The sequence below is a fragment of the Budorcas taxicolor genome, chromosome 2 (assembly GCF_023091745.1).
Source record: "Budorcas taxicolor isolate Tak-1 chromosome 2, Takin1.1, whole genome shotgun sequence".
NCBI classification, from domain to species: Eukaryota; Metazoa; Chordata; class Mammalia; order Artiodactyla; family Bovidae; genus Budorcas; species Budorcas taxicolor.
In genome coordinates this window covers 17,689,467-17,713,105 of record NC_068911.1, presented here as the reverse complement: position 1 = coordinate 17,713,105, position 23,639 = coordinate 17,689,467, and the positions used below count along the sequence as shown (strand labels likewise).

Genomic DNA, 23,639 nt, shown 5'->3' with positions numbered 1-23,639 from the left:
CAGGTTAAAGGGGGCTTAAGAGATATCACGGTTGTGTAATGTGAGATCTTGGGGGGAGGGGCAAGTGGTTTAAGGATAGTTTGGGAAAATTAATGAAGTTTTAAAATTAACCATATCATATAGCACTGTAACCATAATAGAAAATAATATTGTGATGTTAAATTTCCTGAATTTGATCATTGTGTTGTGGCAATGTAAGAGAAGGTCCTTGTTCTCAGGTCTCAGAGAACTGGTGAAGAATTGATGAATGTAGGTGCTGGGTATTTGGGTATTCATTGCACCCTTCTATTACACATTGCTGATAAATTTTTTGTGGGTTTTACATTTTTTCAAACTAAGTTTTTAAGAAGCTAGCTCATTAAGGAGGAGGTAAGCTGCTTCAATAGAGCTAAGCATCAGCAAAGAAAGAAATAGAAAAAAAGTGAAAAATTGAGACCTAGTTTTTTTTTTTAAAAACTTAGTATTGATGTCAGTTTCTAGATTGTGCTGTCATTATATGAGATGTTACCATGGGGAAGACTGGATGAAGGATACACAGGATGGCTTGGTATTGTCTGCAACTAGTTCAAAATAAAAAGTAAAAAGCTAGCTAAATAAAATAAGCACAAATGCCCAGTTTCCATCATCCAAAGGTTTTGATTCTGATCCTGTTTAGGCTCAAACAGACTCCTCTTGTTAGGCTCTCCACGTGATTATAATTTGCAGCAGTCTTTGAGAACCCACTTCCCTTGTGGCTCAGCTGGTAAAGAATCTGCCTGCAATGCAGGAGACCTGGGTTCTATCCCTGAGTTAGGAAGATGCTCTGGAGAAGGGAAAGGCTACCCACTCCAGTATTCTGGCCTGGAGAATTCCCTGGACTGTATAGTCCATGGGGTCGCAGAGAGTCGGACACGACTGAGTGACTTTCACTTTCACTTCACTTTGAGAACCACCATTATAAGGAAAAGAGAGAGAGATAGCCGTGGACCCTAAAATTTGATAGGCACAGGAATCACTAAGCATATCTGTTTAAGATGCATGTATTAGGTCTATTTTTTTAAGCTGAGAGACTTGTTTATGGGCAGTCACATAGTTTTTAACAGGCGAACTCCTGGGGATCCTGAATCAGAAGGTCTGAAGATCAGTTCAGTTCAGTCACTCAGTCGTGTCCAACTCTTTGAGACCCCATGGATTGCAGCACGAGCACGCCAGGCCTCCCTGTCCATCACCAATTCCTGGAGTTTACTCAAGCTCATGTCCATTGAGTCAGTGATGTCATCCAACCCTCTCATCCTCTGTCATCCCCTTCTCTTCCCACCTTCAATCCTTCCCAGCATCAGGGTCTTTTCCAATGAGTCAGTTCTTCGCATCAGGTGGTCAAAGTATTGGAGTTTCAGCTTCAGCATCAGTCCTTCCAGTGAATATTCAAGACTGATTTTAGAATATTCAGAATATTCAGGACCAAAGATTAGAGTTGACTTCAAATGGAAGGAAAGTTTTTGAGATCATTTGAAGTCTGTGGCTTGGATTTGGGGATTCTAAAAGAAAGAAATGTTAAAACTGGAAGTTAAAATCTCCTCTGAAAGTGAAGTCGCTCAGTCGTGTCCGACTCTTTGCAACCCCATGGACTGTAGCCTATCAGGCTCGTCCGTCCATGGGATTTTCCAGGCGAGAGTGCTGGAGTGGATTGCCATTTCCTTCTCCAGGGGATCTTCCTGACCCAGGAATTGAACCCAGGTCTCCTGCATTGCAGGCAGATGCTTTACCATCTGAGCCACCAGGGAACATCATATGAAAGTAAAATAACTGTCAAGAATCAAAATAGAACAACAACCACAAAATTCCATAGGTTCACAAAAGCCAGAAAAGGATGGGAGGGGCTCTGCCCTTGTCTTCAAACCACATCCTGCACTTCTGCGAACTCAGTCAGGAGAGGATGTCACTTAATAAATGAAAGATGTGAAAGCATAATAGCTCCTGGCAATATCTCCTGTGTTACAGATCAATTTCTATCCAGAATATCGACCATACATATTATGAAAAGTCTAAATTATGTTTACTATACATACTCTTTTTAAGAAGACAAGGAAGTCAATCTATTTTGGAAGTGTTTTAATATAAAATTATTTTATTTAGGTTTTTGACTAAATTATTTTATTTAGGTTGTTTAAAGAGGTGAATTTTAGAGAGACAGGAAATTTGTTTTGTGTTATTAAGGAATTATTATATTGAGACAATGACTATGCACCATTCATATTTGGTTTTCTCACCTTGGTCACATTCAAAACATGTCACACGTTCCAAATATGTCTCAAGCTTGAGGAAAAGCAATTCATGAAACATAGGGGCTTGTAAGAGAGGATTTGTTGTTGTTGTTCAGTTCAGTTCAGTCGCTCAGTACTCTCCGACTCTTTTCGACTCCACGGACTGCAGCACGCCTGGCCTCCCTGTCCATCACCAACTCCCAGAGCTTGCTCAAGCTCATGTCCATTGAGTCATTGATGCCATTCAACCATCTCATCCTCTGTCATCCCTTTCTCCTCCTGCCTTCCATCTTTCCCAGCATCAGGGTCTTTTCCAATGAGTCAGCTCTTCGCATTGAAAGGTTGTTGTTGAATCACGACGCCGGGATTCTTGGCCCTCAGTGGAGAAGAATTCAATCCGGGGCCAGAGACGAGGCTTGATCGCTCAGAGCTTTTGTGTAATAAAGTTTTATTAAAGTATAAAGGAGATAGAGAAAGCTTCTGACATAGGCATCAGAAGGGGGCAGAAAGAGTCCCCGCTTGTTAGTATTAGCAATGAGTTTATATACTCTCCAATGAATCCAAAGAATGTCTGGAGGTTGTAGAGACCTCACCAGACCTACTCCCATAATTTACATTTTAAGATAACAGAATTAGCCAGAAGGTTTAATCCAGAGACTGTCCTCAGGCAGAATACATTGTTGTTCTATAATCCTAAGGAATGTAGAGAAGGAAAAAAAGTTTGTCCTTTCCTCCTCCTTGAGAATTCCAGACCCCTCTCTCCTTGGGGACCCCTAGACTTCCTATCAACCTGCCTAGGAAATGACTCTCTCAGCATGAGGTGGCCAAAATACTGGAGTTTCAGCTTCAACATCAGTCCTTCCAATGAACACCCAGGACTGATCTCCTTTAGGATGGACTGGTTGGATCTCCTTGCAGTCCAAGGGACTCCCAAGAGTCTTCTCCAACACCACAGTTCAAAAGCATCAGTTCTTCAGCGCTCAGCTTACTTTATGGTCCAGCTCTCATATCCATACGTGACTACTGGAAAAGCCATAACTTTGACTAGACGGACCTTTGTTGGCAAAGTAATAGCTCTGCTTTTTAATATGCTGTCTAGGTTTGTTATAGCTTTTCTTCCAAGGAGCAAGCGTCTTTTAATTTCATGGCTGCAGTCACCATCTGCAGTAATTTTGGAGCCCAAGTAAATAAAGTCTGTCACTGTTTCCATTGTTCCCCATCTATTTGCCATGAAGTGATGGGACCGGATGCCATGATTTTAGTTTTTTGAATGTTGAGTTTTAAGCCAGGTTTTTCACTCTCCTCTTTCACTTTCATCAAGAAGCTCTTCAGTTCCTCTTTGATTTCTGCATAAGGGTGGTATCATCTGCATATCTGAGGTTATTGATATTTTAATCAGTTGTGACTTGGAAAAAAACTGTGCTCAAATTCAAGATAAGGGTAGATGCATGGGTGCTCAGCCACTAAACTGTGTCAGATTCGTTGTGACCCCTGTAGCCTGCCAGGCTCCTCTGTCCATGGAATCTTTTAGGCAGGAATACTGGAATGGGTTGCCCTTTCCTTCTCTGGTAGATCTTCCTGGCCCAAGGATCAAACCCACATCTCCTGCATTGGCATGAGAGTTCTTTACTACTGAGCCACTAGGGAAGCCCAGGAAGGGTAGATAGGTATTGACTAATGGAAAATGTATCCAAAGGGAAGGGCTTGGACACATGACCTCAATAGCCAGCTTCAACACGCAAGCATGTTTCATTGGCTGGCCTGGTGTTGTACTGTAATCATCATTGTTGCTGTTTTATTTTGAATTAGAAAACTTTTATTCTGAGCCTGAACCCTTCAGTTTGCCCTGGTCTTCACCACTCCATATTGTCTAATACCAAGGCTCCCATTACTATTTCACACAACAGTACATTTTCTGAAGATGTGGGAGTTTGTGGCTCCTGTTTTAGGAAGGAGAAAGAGCAAGATTAGACTCAGCAAGTCTGGAGAGGGTAGTTTGGGCTTTTCTATAAACTCTGGAGGGCCTTGGCTACCTCACACTGTTTTGGAGCCCCATTTCCTCCCCTGTGACAAAAAGGAGTAGATTAGGTATTTCCTGGGCCTGTCAGCTCTGAAATCATAAATCCCAGGGGGAGTTTATAGATGTTCCCATATGCCAAAATCCAGAGGATTTTGCAGAGGATACATAATAGTGCATGGAGCCCCCCTCTCATCTCAGGACTATTTCTGGAGGCTGTTTGCGAGTTACATATTTAGGGCTTGCAACACCCTCCCCCCACCCCAGATCTAAGTTTCAGTTTGGCAGAGACCTGTGCTGTCTCATTGCCTGCTGTGTCTCTGGTCCCTAGAAGAGTGCCTGGCCTAGAGATAGTTTGCAAATCTTTGTAAAGCAAGTGAATTGAGTAATTGATTGATTGAATCAATGAGCGAGCGTGGCAGAGATGTTGATTAGGCCCCCTGGCCAGCCTATACATAGCTGAGTTCAGTCATCACACTGCTAAGTTGTAATTATGGTGACAGTATTTTCCAAACTATGAATCAGGACCCATAATCTGACAAAAGAATTTTTGTGCTGCTTGGGGTAGAAGAGTCATTTTGGGAGATGTAGCTTGGATTCTGAAATATTGGGATTTCTGGCAGATGGTGCTAATTAAAATGAATATTTTAAGTGACATGAGTGACTCTTTGGCAGGGGTTGGGGGGAAGAAGGACAGCACTTGGCTTGGGTGTCAGAGCATGGCAGGGCATAGTGGGGACAGAGGGAATGGTCTCTACATAGCTTGGCCAACTTGTCATTATATGGAAATAGGGTCCCAGTGATACCAGCCTTTCTAGTTATAAAAGAAGCCAAGTGTCTGGGCTTGTTTGTGTTGTGATTTTCTCCCAAATTTTTATGTTGGCAACTAATTCACAAGGGCTTCAGTGATGAAACCTGATGGCTCAGTGGTAAAGAGTCCACCTGCAATGCAGGAGGCACGGGTTCCATCCCTGGCTTGGGACCATCCCCTGGAGAAGGGAATGCCTGCCCATGCCAGTATTCTTGCCTGGGAAATCTCATGGACAGAGGAGTCTGGTGGGCTCTAGTCCATGGTGTCACAAGATAGTTAGACACGACTTAGCTACTCAACAACAACAGCAAAACTGATTTATGATGTTCTGTGGACCAAGCAAAATGTGCCTGCCAGTCAGATTTGGTTTACAGACCACCAGCTTGTAACTTTTGATTTAGACAATGAAAGTTTTGTTCCCTCCTGAGTTTTTTGTCCTTTCCAGTGGTACTTGAGTTAGCCCCTCTGGTACCTAGAACCATCACGGGCATGCTGTCCTGAATGAATGTACCCAGAGATACCTAGCTGGATAGCTCAGACCAAAGGACCACCTGGCTGATGGCATTAGACTGGTTCCTGAGAAGGTAGGTCAGACAGCACAAAACCAGCTGAGCAGAAATAATTCAGCGATGAGCATGAATGATTCATGTGGAGTGATGCTGAACAAGCACAAATATCCATGAAATGCAGGTCCAGATCTGAGAGACATAGTAATCCTTTCACCCAGTAGAGCATTCCTGTAAGTGAAGATACTCAATGGTATTTGACTTCCTAAAGCATCCTTTTCAATCTTCATAAAAATGTAAAATGATCTCTGAATCAATACTGGAATAAATAATCTTTTTTATTTCTTGTATTTATAGCCTACTTAGGTATTTTCATATTATTTTGTGTCATTTTATATAACATCTAATATACGAGTCATTTCCCATTAGAAAAGAAGTTAAGAAGTAAACTGAATAAAATAGGAAAAGCTCTCTCTACCCAGACAAACCAGGCCCAGTTTTCAGTTCTACTGAGCATGCATTCTTTCTTTATTTTGTCATACATTCATTTATTGTTTTCTATTTCAGTTCATTTCTACTTTTATCTTGATTCCTTCCTTAAACTTTTTAGTTTATTGCTTTGATTCTCCACCATCCCCGTCCCATACCTGGCTTCTTACTTTAAATGCTTAATTCACTTATTTTCAGACTTATTTTCTAATACAGCGATTTTAAGGCTACATATTTTCCTCTGAATACTGCTTTTCCCTTATCTCATAAATTTTTTTTTATGTATATAAGTGTTTTCATTGTTGTTCACTCCAGTTGGTTTGTGATTTTAGAGTTTTTTTCCTGTTTATTTAGAAGAGTTTTACAAACGTTCTAAATAGAGAATTTTTGTCTTTCTGGGTTAGCTTCTAATTTTGCTGCATCCTGATTAGAGATCGGTCTGTTTGATTTCTGTTGTTTTGGAAGTTTTGGAGACTTTGTGGGTTTACCAAATCATTTTTTTTTGTGAATGTCCTATGGTATTTTAAAAGAATAATCATTCTCTTTCTGATATAAAGTTTTCATGATTAAAGCAAGCTATTAATTGTGCTATTTAACCAGGCAATTACGCAGGTCCCAGTATAGTCCCAGATCACTTTTTATCAGGATCACTAGCTTCTTATTTAAAATAAATTTAAACTAAAAGACTTTAAATCTAAAATGAAAATAAATTCTCATATTCCATTAAAAGATATAGAACTGAGTTGAGAAGGGAGCAAGGTGCTCAGTATCTGTATTTTTAATAGGACTCCCAGAAAATTCTTATGCTCAGTAGCAAACCACTGCAATAGAGTGTTACTCAATTTTTGTCTGTTTAATCTGGGTGATTTCTGTCAATTTTCTGTTATATTTTTCTGTTTTGCTTTATATATTTCAAATCTCTGTCATCATGTGCTTATAGAGTCAAGGTGTTTTCTAACAGGTTGTTCCTTTTACCATAGGAATATATCAGTATTGTTATCTTTGTCCTAGAATAAAGTGACGAGCTCTAATTTCAGGGTCCATACTGTGTATTTTTAAATCACATTTCCTTACATCAATTTTCACAGAACTATGGCTAGAAAAATTTGAGTTATACCCAAGTGTCAATTACCAGTGCAATGTTTTTGCTTTTCTGCTACTTTCTTACACCCCCCCAGCCAACCTTAGATTTACTTTCACTGATTTTCATTCAAAGATAAATTGATGTATGAAGCCCTTCCCCTAGAGTTCAGTCTCAAATGTCCACTGTTACGGAGGAAAAAGCCATCCTGAGTCCTTGTCTGGACTAGGTAGGTCTTCTCAGTCTAAAGGCTTGTCTTTTTCTTTAGCAGGAAAATGCCCATTAATTATTATTGTTGTTGTTACTGTTACTGTTTTCCTTGTTTCTGTTCTATCCTCTGGAGCTTCTCTTGGACAAATGTTGGCCCAGATCTGCAGGTCTCCTAAGTTTTCTTTCGTATTTTTGTCTTTTATACTGTGTTCTTATGAAATGGTTTGGCTTGAATTTGTAGCACACTAAATAGCTTTTCCTCCTATTTATCTTTTTAAAAATGTTAAGGGTAAAATTAAAACTTAAAATCTCTGTGTGCGTGCTAAGTCACATCCATCATCCAACTCTTTGTGACACTATGGACTGTAGCCCGCCAAGCTCCTCCGTCCATGGGGATTCTCCAGGCAAGAATACTGGAGTGGGTTGCCATGCCTTCCTCCAGGAGATATTTTCCACCTAGGAATCAAACTCGCCTCTCTTCCATCTCCTGCATTGGCAGCAAGTTCTTTGCCGCTAGCGCCACCTCGGAAGCCCAAGATCTCTAGTTGTTTCTTTTTCGTGGACGAAATGTCCTCTTAAATCTCTCCAGGGACGTTAATTTTCAGTATTCTAAAGTCTTCCTCTATTCCTTTTTTAAAAATTAATTTACTTTTGGCTGCACTGGGTCTCTGTTGCTTTCTCTAGTTTCGGCAAGTGGGAGCTACTTTCTGTTGTGGTGGTCAGACTTCTCATTGCGGTGGCTTCTCTTGTTGCGGAGCATGGGCTCTAGGGCATAGCTGCTAAGCCGCACGTGAAATCTTCCCAGACCTGGGAAGGAACCCACGTCCCCTGCATTGGCAGGCGGGTTCTTATCCACTGCACCACTAGGAAAGTCCTTTCCTCTACTTACTCTATTAACTTTCCTTCACTGGATATTTGTTCTTTTGGTCAGTTTTATCTTGTGCCAATCTTCAGGATTTGGATAAATGTTTGGTCATTCCTGCTTGTCTACTCATCTTTGTATCTGAGAATCCTTCTTCTTCTGCCTGTTCTATTCGGTGTAACCTGACCCTGATGTTGGCTGGGGCACAACACACTCCTGGAAGCTGTGTGCCTGGACTCCCCTTCCAGGAATGGGAGCTCCTAGTCTACCTTGGGGACAATGACCTCCTGGGGCATTGCCCTGCCTTCCTGCCCCAGTGCCTGCATTCAGGCCTCAGCCTGCAGGTGAACATCTCTCAACTTAATACAGCTGGGGAGGGGCCACTAGCCCTAAGAACAGGCCCCCGTGAATGCTCCAGGACTTCCTCTCACTCCACCTTGACTCTGGACTTGCGTTGTGTGTACACGCACACACACACACACACACACACACACACACACACACACACAGTTCCTTCTATGGAAAATTTTATTGCCCTTGTTTTAGTCTGTCATTTCCTCTGCTTTTACCGCTCCCTAAGTGTAATCTCTGCTTTCTTGCCTTTCAGGAATTCCTCAGAATTTCTAGCAGCATTCTGGCTTGTTTGGTCTCTATCCCGCCATCCCTATACAATGTCCTTCTCATGACCTTTCAGCCACCTCCCCACCCAACCCCTGCTGGGCAGGCTCAGGTGAGGCGTCCACAGCGCACTGATGCCACAGGGCTGGCCAGGTGGTACCCGTCTGCTTCCTGAGTCTGTGCTCTTTCTTTTACATCACTCCACACCCACAGACGAGGATGGCTTTCCCCTTCATAATAGTGGACATTTGAGACTGGAACACTGGGGGAAGGGCTTCAAACATCAATTTATCTGACTGGCGGCGGTGGTGTAAGAAAGTAGCAGAAGAGCAAAAACATTGCACTGGTAACTGACGCTTGGGTATAAAACTCAAGTTTTTCTAGCCATAGTTCTGTGAAAATTGATGTAAGGAAATGTGATTTAAAAATACACAGTAGGGACCCTGAAATTAGAGCTCGTCACTTAATTCTGGTAAGTTTGTGGTCTAGATGCCACCAGCTTGAGGTGTAGATTGGTAAGCCTCAGATGTGGGTTCCTGACACTTGTTATGCTTGTAATTTCTTATGGAATAGCCGTCTTTGTTGCCAGATTATAAATTTCATGAGAGCAAGGATACTGTCTTATTCATCACTCTGTCCCTAGCACTTAGCAATCAGACCTGCTTATGGGGACACATATATTCAACAAGAAATGAATGAAGGGAAGGACAAATTAGCTAATTAACCCCTTCCTGCGGGTAAAAGTCATTTCTGGGAAGGTTAATATCTGTAAAATGGTTCCCATCAAACAGTAGGAGTTACTGGAAACTATCACAACTAACAGTGTATGTGAATTTTTATAAAATTGCCGATGAAATAAGAGATGAGGGGTTCAGTGTGCATCTGTGACCTCTTCCCCAGAGACTGCTGCTTCCTCTTGAGGACTCTCTTAAAGTATCCAGTGTGGCTTCATGGGCTAAACATCTGATCTTCTTGTCGGCAGTGTCAATAGGGTCTGAGAAAGAAAAGAGAATATGCTGTCATCTCAATGTTAAATTTTCTGTAAAATCTAGACCTCTGTTACAGCAATCATGAAACACTAATTCATAGCTATTATCTCATTGCACCACTTCCACAACCTTGTCAGATTGTCAGGGCAGTTTTTCTCACATGAGAGCTGGGGGCTTGAGACGTGCTTGGGGGCTTAGGGTGACTGGAGTCGGGCCTGGAACCCATGCCCAGAACTTACTGAGCTGTTCTCCTTTCTAACTGTGGTTGCAGATTTAATGCTTCATCCACTAACACCAAACACACGCTTTAACACATCTAGTGGCCTCACAGCAGCTTTGTATCGAAAGCTCTTACAGGCAGATGTGATAAATTTCATGTAAACCAATGGATGATCACAGAGAACCTGACTTTCATCTCACTCTCGAGACCACTGGCTTCCAAGGCACTGGTGCCAGGCAGGGAATAAATGTGGGCACGGGATGAAAAACCTGGACTTTTGGGATAGACAATCTTTAATCCAAACCTCTGGCTCTGCCCTTTCTAGCCTCATGACCTTGGACTGCTACGTAAGTGAACTGAGCCTGTAAGATAAGGATACCTCCGGTACTCTTGCCTGGAAACTCCCATGGACAGAGGAGCCTGGTAGGCTGCAGTCCATGGAGTCTCGAAGAGTCGGACACGACTGAGCGACTTCACTTTCACTTTTCACTTTCATGCATTGGAGAAGGAAATGGCACCCCACTCCAGTGTTCTTGCCTGGAGAATCCCAAGTACGGAGGAGCCTGGTAGGCTGCCATCTATGGGGTCACACAGAGTCAGACATGACTGAAGTGACTTAGCAGCAGCAGGATTTCCCTGGGGCACGGATTTGATCTCTGGTTAGGGAAACTAAGATCCTGCATGCCCACCAGTGGGGCCAAAAATTAAAAAAAAAAAAGATAAGGACACCCTCACACAGGGATGGTGGGAGACTGCAGGAAGATGAGGCTCATAGAGGGGCTAGCTTGGTGCCTGATATGTGGCAAAAGCTTTGTAACTGGCAGGTTGATGTTGTTGATATTATAGTTGCTGTTGCTACTATTGCAGGGGCTTCCCAGGTGGTGTTAGTGGTAAAGATCCTGCCTGCCAATGTAGGAGATGTAAGAGACATGGGTTCGATTCCCCGGGTGGGGAAGATCCCCCAGAAGAGGAAATGGTAACCCTTAGTATTCTTGCCTGAAAAATCCCATGGACAGAGGAGCCTGGTCGGCTACAGTCCATGGGATCTCAAAGAGTGGAACACGACTGAAGTGACCTAGCACGCACACGTGCACTACCAGCACACACATGCACACGCGACCATTGCAGACATTTTGTGTGTTATGGTGACCTGTCTGGTTTTGCTCTTTTCCTAGCCCAACAGAAAAGAGAGAAGACCAGGAATGTAAGGCACTAATCCACTGACCATCAACCCTCAGCTGCATTTTAGCTACTGGTCCAGCATCCTTCCTTCCCTCCGTCTCCTCCCTGGCTCTCCAGCAAGGAGGCCAATTTATATACTGCCCTGTCATCTGCTTTCCACCTGTGGTGTTTGCAGCTGGCCTCCATGCAGAAGGCTTTCTTTTGAAAGGGCTTGAACTGAACATTTTAAGGGCTGAGCATTGAAACTGCATATAACAAGGTTTTGAAGCAAAGCTGTAAAGTAAGTTTTCACAGAGGCATTTCGGGATGATAGCTTCAAAGCCACTGGTAGATGGCCCAGCGTGGTGTCCCTTTGAAGTGTCGGCAGGTTGGCTTTCAAAGCCACCAGCCCAAGGTCCTCATCTTTCCAGATGGAAAGGGTTTGAATAACTTTCTCGAGGGAATGTGTCTACTTAGTTCAGCTCCCCTTTGCCCTGGAACAGATGGTTTTCAATCACATGGGCATTATAAGGGCCTAGGTTCCTAAATTTTGCTCTTTCAGTGTGAGCAAATGTGTTATTTTCCTTTGTGAAGAAGATAGCAGCCATACAGAATCTAGGTTCCTTTTATGTATAATATATATATATTTACTATATATGTGTATATACATAGTAAATACAATTATGGCATTTAAATTTGAGTTAGTTTAAAAGGAGCAAAACCAAACTGAAACAGAAGGGATGATTGAAATTCAGATTTCTTTATCACAAGTAAGATTTCTTAAAATATCCCATCAGTTTAATAAATTATGAACAAAATATTAAGAGGCCAGTGTTGCCATTTTCAAAAAAACTCTTGTTTCCACTTAAGATGGATTTGAACCGACTCATCTGCTATGGAAAATGATGCCAGGGTACACCCACACTGCCTGCCCTCTTCCAGTTCTGTGAGCTTAGCTAAGAGCTTAGGCTTAGAGTGTTACATTTCGTGACCTGCATGCGCATGATTGTCTAATACAGTTGACCTTTAAACAACATGGGTTTGAACTGCATGGGTCCACTTGTACACAGGTTTTTTTTTTTTTAAATAAATACAGTTCTTATATTTTTGTTTTATAGATCTGTAAGTATAGGGAAGAGTTTATGCTCCATTATAGCTCACAATATGTGGAATTAAAAGAACTAGGATTTGAGTCCTTATCTATCCAGAGTGCTTCAGCTTCCTGCTCTTGGGCAAGCCATTGATCAATTCCTTTGCTTTTGAGGCAGAGAGAGCAGTGCATGGGTTTTCAACCCCTTGGGGGGGTCAGCACCCCAACCCCTTGTGTTGTTCAAGGGTCCCCTGTATGTCTTTAATCACTAAACGGCATCAGTGTTCACTGTTAGACCTCTCATCGCAGCGTCTACTGGTCTCTGTGTGTTTTTTTTTTAAATACTCATTTATTTATTTTGGGCTGCACTGGGTCTTCATTGCTACGCAAGGGCGTTTTCTAGTTGCAGCGAGTGGGGGCTACTCTCTAGTTGTGGTTAGAGGGCTTCTCACTGTGGTGGCTTCTCTTATTGCAGAGCACAGACTCTAGAGCGTGGCCCCCTGGGCTCAGTTTCCCTAGTCATGTGCGATCTTCCCTGACCAGGGATCGAACCGGTGTCCTTTGCATTGCAAGGTGGATTCTTGACCACCAGACCACCGGGGAAGCCCCCATGTTCTTTATTTTGACTTTACTTTTCTTTGTTTGGATCTTGTCCTCTGGAGGTTCTTCCTGAGCAGGACTTGTGAGTGGTATATTTCAGTTCAGTTCAGTTCAGTCGCTCAGTCGTGTCTGACTCTTTGCAACTCCATGGACTGCAGCATGCCAGGTTTCCCTGTCCATCACCAACTCCACATGCCCGCAGTGTCTTCCTGTTAAGATTGATGATGCTGTTCCTCTCGAATCTGGACCACTGTCGATTCGATACAGGAAGTTAGGCTGTTCCATCATCTGATGGCATCAAGTGCTACTGCTCACCCATTTCTGAATCACTGTTTTGGAGAGAAGATGTTCCAGAGCTAGAGATCAGGGACTTTTCAGACACCTGACTATTGAGGGTCCTCCACACCACAGTTCCTACCACTCCTATAGGGAATTTAGTTTCAGGAGGAAGGAGCAGGATTTAAATGTAAATGTAAATACCTATTTTTTTTTTCTATTTATAAAATTGAGAACAATGCCTACAATGAAAAATTAAGTAAAACTGGGCTTCCCTGGTGGTACAGCGAATTAGAATCCACCTGCCGTTGCAGAGGACATGGGTTTGATCCCTAATCCGAGAAGATTCCTCATGCTGCAGGGCAACTAGCCCGAGAGCCCCAACTACTGAGCCCGCACGTCTAGAGCCCGTGCTTTGCAACAAGCAAGGCCGCCTCAATGAGAAGCCTGAGCATGGCAATGAAGACCCAGCGCAGCCAAAAATATATAAATAAAAATTAATTGCCATTTAAGGTAAAACATTTAAGTAAAACAAAGCTCCCATAATGCTACCCCCAATGAAGAATATTGTTAATAGTTGGATGTTTATTTTTCCAGGCTTTTTGTATGCCTATGTGTATGTGGCTCAGATGGTAAAGAATCCACCTGCAATACAGGAGACAAGGGTTCAATCCCTGGGTCAGGAAGATCCCCTGGAGAAGGGAAAGGCTACCCACTCTAGTGTTTGCTTGCCTGGAGAATCCCATGGACAGAGAAGCCCTGGCAGGCTACAGTCCACGGGGTCGCAAAGAATTGGACACGACTGAACGACTAACACTTTCACTTTCATACATGTAAATATGATAAATATTTTAAAAATCAGGTTTATAGGTACATTTATCAACCTGCTTCTTTTACTTAAACCTGTTTTTTTGTGAATAAGCACACAAGAGCTGCCTTATTCTCTGTAAGGGCTGCCTGGAGCTCCATGGACGCCTGCTCTATTAGTAACGTAACCCCTCTCTGACTATGAATAGATCATGCTCTATTACAAATGACGCCTCAACAGTCTTTGCTGCTGAAGGCTGAAGGATAAATTTCGAGACGGATGGCAGTGGAGAGTATGCACGTGGTTCATTTCTAGTCAATATTTCTGTGTCTCGGCCTCCAAAATACATCTCAAAAATGCATCTCCCATCCCCACTTCTGCCACCACCTTCCTCTTTACTTGCAACTGTCTGCCCTGCCTCCATCCTGACCCACCTCTCAGAATCCGCTTGGCATCCAAAAGCCGTAGTGATTATTTTTAATTTAAAAAATATTTATCTAAATATTTATCTATCTAATTAAAAAATATATTTATGTATTTATCTTTGTGCCAGGTCTTAGTCATGGCACACGGGATCTTCAGTCTTCATCGTGGCATGAATGAACTTTAGTTGGCATTGCAGGCATGCAGAATTTAGTTCCCTAACTGGAGATTGAACCCAGGCCCCCTGCATTGGGAGCACCAGGGAAGTCCCCTGTTTCTTTTTCTTGTTCTTTATGCATTGATTGTCTGAGCCTTTGCCATCCTGCTTCTCTGGTGGCTCAGACGGTTATGAATCTGCCTGCAATGCAAGAGACCGAGGTTCGATCCCTGGGTCAGGAAGATCCCCTGGAGACGGGATTGGCAACCCACTCTAGTATTCTTGCCTGGGAAATCCCATGGACAGAGGAGCCTAGCGGGCTACAGTCCATGGGGTTGCAAAGAGTAGGACACAACTGAACTACTAACACTTTCACTTTCCTTTTGCTTACTCCCCACCATTATCTCAGCCCTTAGCGTAGCACGCCTGTGTGTGGAAATAAAAAGATGATAGCAGTGGCCGCATCTTCTCCACCCTTGGTTGGATCATGAAAGTGTCTCTTTTACAGTTGGATAATCTAGAAGGGGGGCTTCCCTGGTGGCGCAGAGGTTAAAGTGTCTGTCTGCAATGTAGGAGACCCGGGTTCGATCCCTGGGTTGGGAAGATCCCCTGGAGAAAGAAATGGCAGCCCACTCCAGTATTCTTGCCTGGAAAATCCCATGGATGGCGGAGCCTGGTAGGCTACTGTCCATGGGGTCGCAAAGAGTCGGACATGACTGCGCAACTTCACTTCTAATCTAGAAGGAGCAGGGATCAGGGCTTGAGGGTACACGTCATGACTCTGCCATCTAATCATTGTGACAAGTTGGACCTGCTTGAAGTTTATAGACCCCAACTTGGGGGGACTCCAGAAATTCAGTCACTTAAACTATGAGGTTGCCACCCGGTGAAGGTAATGAAGAGGCTGAAGGGAACCTGCTCAGCTGGCCGTGGGTTCTAGAATCCTAAGGGTTAGTTGCCCAGTTGTGTCCGACTCTGTACTAGGCTCCTCTGTCCATGGGATTCTCGAGGCAAGAATACTGGAGTGGGTTGCCATTTCCTTCTGCAGGGGATCTTCCCAATCCAGGAATTGAACCCCAGTCTCCTGCACTGCAAGTGGATTCTTTACCGGTGGAGCCACCAGGGAAGCTCAGTCCTAACGTCCCATCCAAATATTTCCTGGAACTGGGGGTGGATGATGGATGGCTCTCCTCGGCCTTAGACATTAGTAGGCAGGATTCTGGGCCCTGGGACTGATCAAGATTTCCTGGAAGGTGCCACAGTCTCCCAGCTAGGAATCTCCCAGTTTGCTGGCACCCATTTAATTATTTTGACTCACATAACTGGATGAGAACACTAGGGAGGCAGAAAGAGGGGTTGCCCACTATTTGTTTGTTTTTAATACTTATTTGTGTGTTTGGCTGTGCTGGGTCTTAGTTGCGGTACATGGGTATTAGTTGTGGTACGTGGGATCTTCGATCTTCATTGTGGCATGTGGGATTTTTAGTTGTATCATGCAGACTCTTGGTTCCAACATGTGGGATCTAGTTCCTGACCAGGGATGGAACCCAGGCCCCCTGCATTTGGGAGCAGGAAGTCTTTGCCACTGGACCACCAGGGAAGTCCCAAGGAGTTTGCCCTCTGTTTTCTCACTCAGCCTTGCCTTCACCTCGGCAGAACATAAAACTGAAGATGACCCCATCTGAGATTGGGGGGAGAGTGGGCTAAGAACAGGAGCCAATCGCTCATCCTGTTGTAGCAGGAGTTCATGTTATCATTAGAGTAACTTTCACCCCACCCACCTGTCTTGCAGGCTTATTGTGAGGATCAAATGAGAGAAGGAGTTGAAACTGTTTTGTAAAGTGCAGAGCATTATTCCACTGTAAAGGATTACTGCTTTACAGTCAGTGCCTCTGCTGTTAAACAGCAGGCCACCCAGGAACTCATGTTTCCCTGTGGAGGAGCAGTAACTCTGTCCTCCAACTGCCCACCACAATCAGGCTTTGAAGACACAAGCCACGACCTCAGTCTGGCATCCATGCGGGTTGCATGGATCATGTCAGTACACTCAGTTAGAAGACCTTGTTATTATCTTTCTAAATGCCTTTGGTAAATACGTGCTCCCTTTCACATACGCTTTTCCAGTCACACCACCACTGACGTTTGACCAGATTATTCTTTGTTGTGGGAACTGTCCTGTACATTCTAGAATGTTTAGTGGCATCCCTGTTTAGCAGCTTTACCTACCAGTTGCCTCTAGCACTCCCTTCCCCTAGTTCCAACCAAAAACATCTCCAGTCATTGCCAAATATCCCCTGGGGGGCAGAATCATCCACAGATCACATCACTACTTTAATAAAACAGTTCAGCGAGGTTGGGATTTTTTAGCTCATTTTTTAGGGATATCAAAATGCAGATCAGGGACGTTAAGTTACTTGCCATGAATCACATCACTAATGTCACCTCCGAGGCAGGTGGGTGCTCTCCACCCCTACCCAGTCACTGGCATAAATTAGTCATTCAGCAAATATTTGTCAACCATCTACTATGTACCAGGCAGTGTTCTATTTGTTCAATAAATAGCACTGATACTTGACATTGGGCAGGGTGGGAGGAAGAGAGGTGTAACAGGCAAATAGCTGCATTAGTGTCCTGGGAAATTCCCTGGTGGTCCAATGGTTAGGACTTGGTGCTTTCGTTGCCCGGGGGTTGGGTTTGATCCCTGATTGGGAAACTGTAAAAAAGTGAAAGCGTCTAACTCTTTACAACTCTTTGCAACCTGACCCCATGGACTGAAGCCCACCAGGCTCCTCTGTCCCTGAAATTCTCCAGGCAAAAATACTAAAGTGGGTAACCATTCCTTTCTCCAGGGATGGAACCCAGGTCTCCTGCATTGCAGGTGGATTCTTTACTGTCTGGCCACCAGGCCACCATCTGGCCAAGTGATTGGGAAACTAAGGTCCCTCAAGCCTCATGGCACGGCACCCCCCTCCCCCCCAAAAAAGTTTCCTATTGTTGTTGTTAACAGCTTACCACAAACTTAGTGGTTTACTTTAAGTTACAGAGCTCAGAAGTCCAAGTTCAGCTTCACTGGTCTAAAGTCAAGACATCCTCAGACCTATGTTCTTTCTAGAAGCTCTAGGGGAGAATCCATTCCCTTGCCTTTTCCAGCTTCTAGAGGCCACCTACATTCCTTGGCTTGTTCCCTTTCTTCATTTTGGGCCAGCAGTGTAGCATCTTCTCTCCTTCCTAACCTCTGCTTCCATCTTTATATCTTCTCCTTCTGATGCTGATCTTCCTGCCACCTCTTAGTAGGACCCTTGGGATTACATAGACCCTCCCTAGATATCCAAGATAATCTTCCCCATCTCAAGATCATTAACTTAATCACATCTGCTAAGTTTGTTTGCCACATAAGGTGACATTCATCATCCAGGGGATGAGAACATGGACATCTTTGGGGCCCACAACAGTCTGCCCTCTGGCCCTGAACGATTCATGTCCACATGCAAAATACATCCATCTATCTGAAGGGTCCCCAAAGTCTCAACCCATTATAGTGCCAGCTTAAGTCCAAAATATCTTCTAAGTATCATCTTCCAGAACTCTCAAATCTCATCATTTACATCTAAATTGTGTAGGAGTGAGAGTATGAGTGTTACTTTTCTTAGAACAAAATTTCTCTCCCTCTGTAAACTTGTAAACTAGAAAATGAATTATCTGCTCCAAAATACAGTGGTGCTTCAGGCACAGGATTACAATTACAGATGTTCTCATGGCAATAGACAGAAAATTAAAGGAAAACAAACAAAAAAAAGAGTCACCAAACCCAAGCAGTTTTGAAATCCAACTGGGCAAACTCCATTAGGTTTCAAGGCATGGGAATAATTCTCTGTGGCCCAGGTTTCCACCCTCTGGACCCATGGCTCCACCCTGAGAGTCATTCTTCCTTTTCCATGAAGGGTAGCATGTGTTTGCAGCTACACAGTTTTATCAACCTGTTTCCTGCCTGTAGAATTTTGGGAGTCTGACAGCTTTCTTTAATTTTTTCCTTTCTCCCTCTCATTCAGTCCAGGCTGGCAGTGTTTCTGCTGGTATGACATTCTCAAAAACCACGTGAATTTCCTATGTATGTCTCTAGGCTTCACTCCTACAGAGTGAACAGGAGACTCCACCACAGATCTTTCCTGGATAATCCTATCTCTGTTCCTGGCTTCCACTGAGCTGTCTAAGGGGATTCATGAATCACATGTCTCATCTCTTCAAGGAACCCTCAGTTTTATTGAATACTCTAAACTGTGGATCCTTCTGAGGTTTTAGCCAAAGGTTGTCCAGCCACACCCTTCATTTTTCCTCCAGTCACTCAGTGACATCCAACTGTTTGCAACCCCATTGACTGTAGCCCACCAGGCTCCTCTGCCCATGGAGATTTTCCAGGCAAAAATACTGGAGTGGGTTGCCATGCCCTTCTCCAGGGGATCTTTCCAACCCAGGGATTGAACCCAGGTCTCCCGCAGTGCAGGTGGATTCTTTACCATCTGAGCCACAGCCACTTATACCCAGGCCTTTCTAACCGTGAATTTCCCAATTTTAGCATCTTTTGTGATCTGGATAGGCTGAGAGCTTCCCAAATCATCAAATCCTAGTTTCCTTTTTACTGAACAGTTCTTTTCTCAGTCTGTCCCTTTCCTCTAGCATTTTACTGTAAGCGGCAAGAAGAGACCAGACTGTATCTTTAACTCTTTGCTTGGAACTCTCTTCGGCTAAATATTCAAGTGTATCATTTAAAGTTCCACATAACTATGGGACACAGTTTGGCTAAGATTCTGCTGCCGCATAACAAGATTTTCTGCCCTTTAGTTCCCAATAACATGTTGCTTATTTCCTGAACCCTCACCAGCAACATCTTTGATGTCCATATTTCTATCACCAGGCTTTTTAGGATGATTTCTCTAAGATGATCAAAGTTTTCTATATGGTCTCCCTTCATGAGCCCTCACAAATTTGCTGGGCCCAGGGATCAGGACTTCAACGTCTTCGGGGAGTCATTAGCCAGGCTGTGCTGTGCTGTGCATAGCCGCTCAGTCTTGCCCAACTTTTTGCCTCCGCATGGACTGTAGCCCGCCAGGCTCCTCTGTCCATGGGATTCTCCAGGTAAGAATGCTGGAGGGGGTAGCCTATTCCTTCTCCAGGGGATCTTCCCGACCCAGGAATCAAACTGGGGTCTCCTGCATTGCAGGTGGATTCTTTACCCGCTGAGCTACCAGGGGAGCCCCATCATTCAGCCTGCCACACAGCTCTTAACTTTATGGTCAACCGTAAACTTGACTGTTTCTCATGGTCTCACATCTATGTTAATTATGACAAAGGCTACAGGGAGAGCACAGCTAGACTGACAAAACACACTGGTTTCCCCAGACAGTCCAGGGTATACTTTTGTCCCAGTGTAAAGGCAGGAGTACCCTTATTCTGTTTCCAAATTATCTTGGCTTCAGGGATCAATTGTCTGATCACCATAAGTATAGATCTTAATGCTTGGTCTCAAGATTGTAAATCCACAGTCTCATGGAGATGAAACACATACAAAAAAAAATCAAGCCACTATAGTTGAGAACTAAATGTTACAATGTTTATAGGTGCCTCTAAACATCCTTCAGTGTACAGGGCAGCCCCCCACAACCATCTGCCAGACATTTTACCACCTGGAATATCAGCATCATTTGGAGACCTTTGGGATTTCATAGTCAAGGTGTGGTCCCTGGACCAGCAGCATCAGCATCACCTTGTTAGAAATGCAAGTTCTCAGGCCCCACCCAGGCCCACTGGATTGGAAACTCAGGGGCTGGGACTCCACAATCTGTTTTAACAAGCCCCCACGTCAAAATTGTTACACACACAGTTTAGTGGCATCCTCAGCGTGTGAAACCACAATTAGTACTATAAATGTTGCTCAGTCCAGAAGGGAGTTGTTCGTTGCCCCTTTATTTTCTCATCTTCAAAGTGAGGATGACACATGGGTTGAGACGGCTTTAGTAAATGTTAGTTTGATGGAAATAGTTCTTTGATTCCTGTGATCTATTTTCAAAGGCGTTTTTCCTCAAAGGGACATATTTCATTTTTTGCTTTTCTTCTTGACTTTGGCAGGAGCTAAGAAAAAGCCTGGAACTTAGTGTCAATCTACAAAGGAAAGAAAAGGACGGTTCCAGTGATGAGTATGACTCTATCGAAGAAGATGTACTCCCTGAGCCAGAGCCCGAGGAGCAGGTGCTGGTGGGCTGTCCCAGAGATGACTCCCCTTTTTCCCGAAGGGACTCAGTGCAGAAAGATGCTCCCGAGGACCTGGAGACAGAAGAACGCCCTCCCCAGGGCCCAGACACCCTCATAGTGCTGGAATTTAACCCGACTTCCAAAAGTAAGCTCTGTCTTATGTGGCATTTCTTTGCCTTTGATGTCTCTAATAGCAGGGCTTAAATTTCCAGCGGTACTTTGATTTTCAGCTTTGCGTAGACTGTCTCACAGGCCAGGGTGTATATCAGTTCAGGTCTCTGCTGATTGCCAAAGGTGAAGGCTCCCAAAAGCTTACAAATGACCCTGAAATTCCAGATGATAAAGTCTGGCAGATAGTTGTGGGGGGCTGTCCTGCGCATTGTAGGATGTTTATCAGCATCTACACACCAACTGGCTGATGAAACTGACTTAAGCGAAAGGAACTGTTTATTGACCTGGATAACTGAGGAGTCCAGGACTGTGTTGTTGCTGTTATTCAGTCGCTAAACCTTGTCGGACTCTTTGCCACCCCGTGAATTGTAGCAGGCCAGGCACCTCTATCCTCTGCTATCTCCCGAAGTTTGCTCAAATTCATGTCCATTGAGTTGGTGATGTGATCTAACCGTCTCATCCTCTGTTACTCTCTTCTCCTCCTACTCTTAATCTTTCCCAGCATCAGGGTCTTTTCCAATGAGTCGGTTCTTTGCATCAGGTGGTCAAAGTATTGGTGCTTCAACTTCGGCATCAGTCCTTCCAATGAGTATTGTGGGTTTATTTCCAGGACTATAGCAGGACTCATATCTCTTCTCCTCCTCCCTCCTCCCCTCCCCTTCTTCCTCTTATCTCTGCCTTCTTTCATCTTGGTACCATCCTTACATGGGTTCTCCACATATAGACACAGAATTGAGACACAGGCTTTGCAACTTGATCAGAAAGTGGATTTTTCTTCCTAAAAGTTCTAGAAAATCCCTAGGCTTGGCTCCTGAACCTACACGGGGTGGCATCTCTGAACTAGTCACTGTGGCTCTGATTGGCCAGGTCCAGCCAACAGGACTCAGGGTATGAGTATCACCACCCAGACCACATGGAGAGAGATAGGAGTTTCCAAAGAAAAAAATCAAAGAGCATCTGAAGGAGAAGGAAAACAGATGGGCACCCATGGCAGTGGTCTACTAGAGAAGGCTTTTCAGGAAAGACCCTAGAAGGGACATCCCTGGCAGCCCAGCGATTGAGACTACACCTTCCAGTGCCGGGGTTGTGAGTCTGATCCTTGGTCGGGGAGCTAAGATGCAACATGCCTTGCAGCAAAAAACAAACATAAAACAGAAGCAATATTGTAACAAATTCTACAAAGACTTTACAAATGGTCCACATGAAAAAAAAAAAATTCTTAAAAAAAAAATAAACCCTAGAAGGTAAAGTCAGCAAAACAGTCGATGGGTTTGGCAGGGAGGGGCTCATCTACAATAGTCCTCGTCTCTGATCCCCAGCTGGCATGGCCTCTGCTTCCTCCTCCCTCTCCGTTCTGAGCTCATTTTCCCCAAAACTGGGTGAACGAAAGAAAAGAAATAAGGGAGTATTTGAAGTCAGGCAGTGAGCGCACTGGTCTGCTCAGGATGCTGTAACAAAGTACACAGACCAGAGGTGGCTTCAACAGTCACAGTTATGTATTTTTTCATAGTTATGGAGGCTTGGAGTCCAAGATTAGGGTGTCGGCAAACTTGGTGTCTTCTGTGGCTTCTATCCTTGGATTGCAGATGGCCACTTTCTCCCTGTGTCCTTACCTGGACTTCCCTCTGTGTGTTCCTGTGTCTTTTTTCTTTTTTTTCTATGACCTTATCTTATTTATTTATTTTTATTTGGCTGCACTGGGTCTTCATTGGAGCATGTAATATCTTTAGTTGCACCATGCAAACTCTTAGTTGCCACATGTAGACTCTAGTTCCCAGACCAGGGATCGAACCTGGGCCCCCTGCATTAGAAGCACTGAATCCTAACTACTGGATCACCAGGGAAGTCCCCTGTTCTTGGGTCCTATCTCCTTTTCTTATAAGGAAACCAGTCATGTTGGATTAGTGCCTACTCTAAAGGCCTCATTTTATTAATACCTTAACTAGCTCTCTAGAGATGCTATCTCCAAACACAGTCACATTCTGAGTTGCTGGGGATTAGGACTTGACCATATGAGTCTTGGAGGGGACATAATAACAGGCAGATCTGGAAAATCTACACCTCACAGTTGAGGTCTGCAGACAGGAGAACATTTGTCCCTTGGACATGCTCTCTCCTCCTTGCTGGGCTGTTCCCTCCACAGAGATCACTACCTTTCCTTTCCTCTCCACTCTGACCCATGAAACCCAGCTCCTTGCCTTTCCCAGAGGCTGCTTCCTCCAGGAAGCCTTCTTAACACTCCCATCCCAGCAAGCTAGGTTGCTGCCTCCTCCGCTCCTGTAGCATCATCTGGCCCTGGTCTCCCTGCCCCCAGTTGCCTTTCTTCCCCTCTGGTGGTGAGCTCCACCACCAGGGCACAGTCCAGCTCGTCCCCTCCATTGCAGCTCCAGCATGCAGCCCTCACCTGGCACATTCAAGTCATTCCGGGATCTTTGTCAAGTAAAGCAAAGACTTTTGCCCCCTCAGCCCACCCATGCCCCAACCCCACCTGCTGGGTAGCTCAGACAGTAAAGAATCTGCCTGCAATGCAGGAGACCTGGGTTCAATCTCTGTGTCAGGAAGTTCCCTTGGAGGAGGAAATGGAAACCCACTCCACTTCTGGCCTGGAGAAATCCATGGACAGAAGAGCCTGCTGGGCTACAGTCCATGGGGTCGCAAAGA

General features: G+C 44.3%; 1 protein-coding gene across 1 annotated transcript in view; it reads left to right on the top strand.

Annotated features, from left to right (window-relative positions):
- The window catches only part of KATNIP (katanin interacting protein), a 177,381-nt gene that overhangs the window by 36,851 nt on the left and 116,891 nt on the right, over positions 1 to 23,639 (top strand). The window contains exon 6 of the mRNA XM_052635696.1: positions 20,685 to 20,952. Coding sequence (XP_052491656.1) covers positions 20,685 to 20,952 — 268 coding nt within the window. The remainder of the gene's footprint in view (positions 1 to 20,684; positions 20,953 to 23,639) is intronic.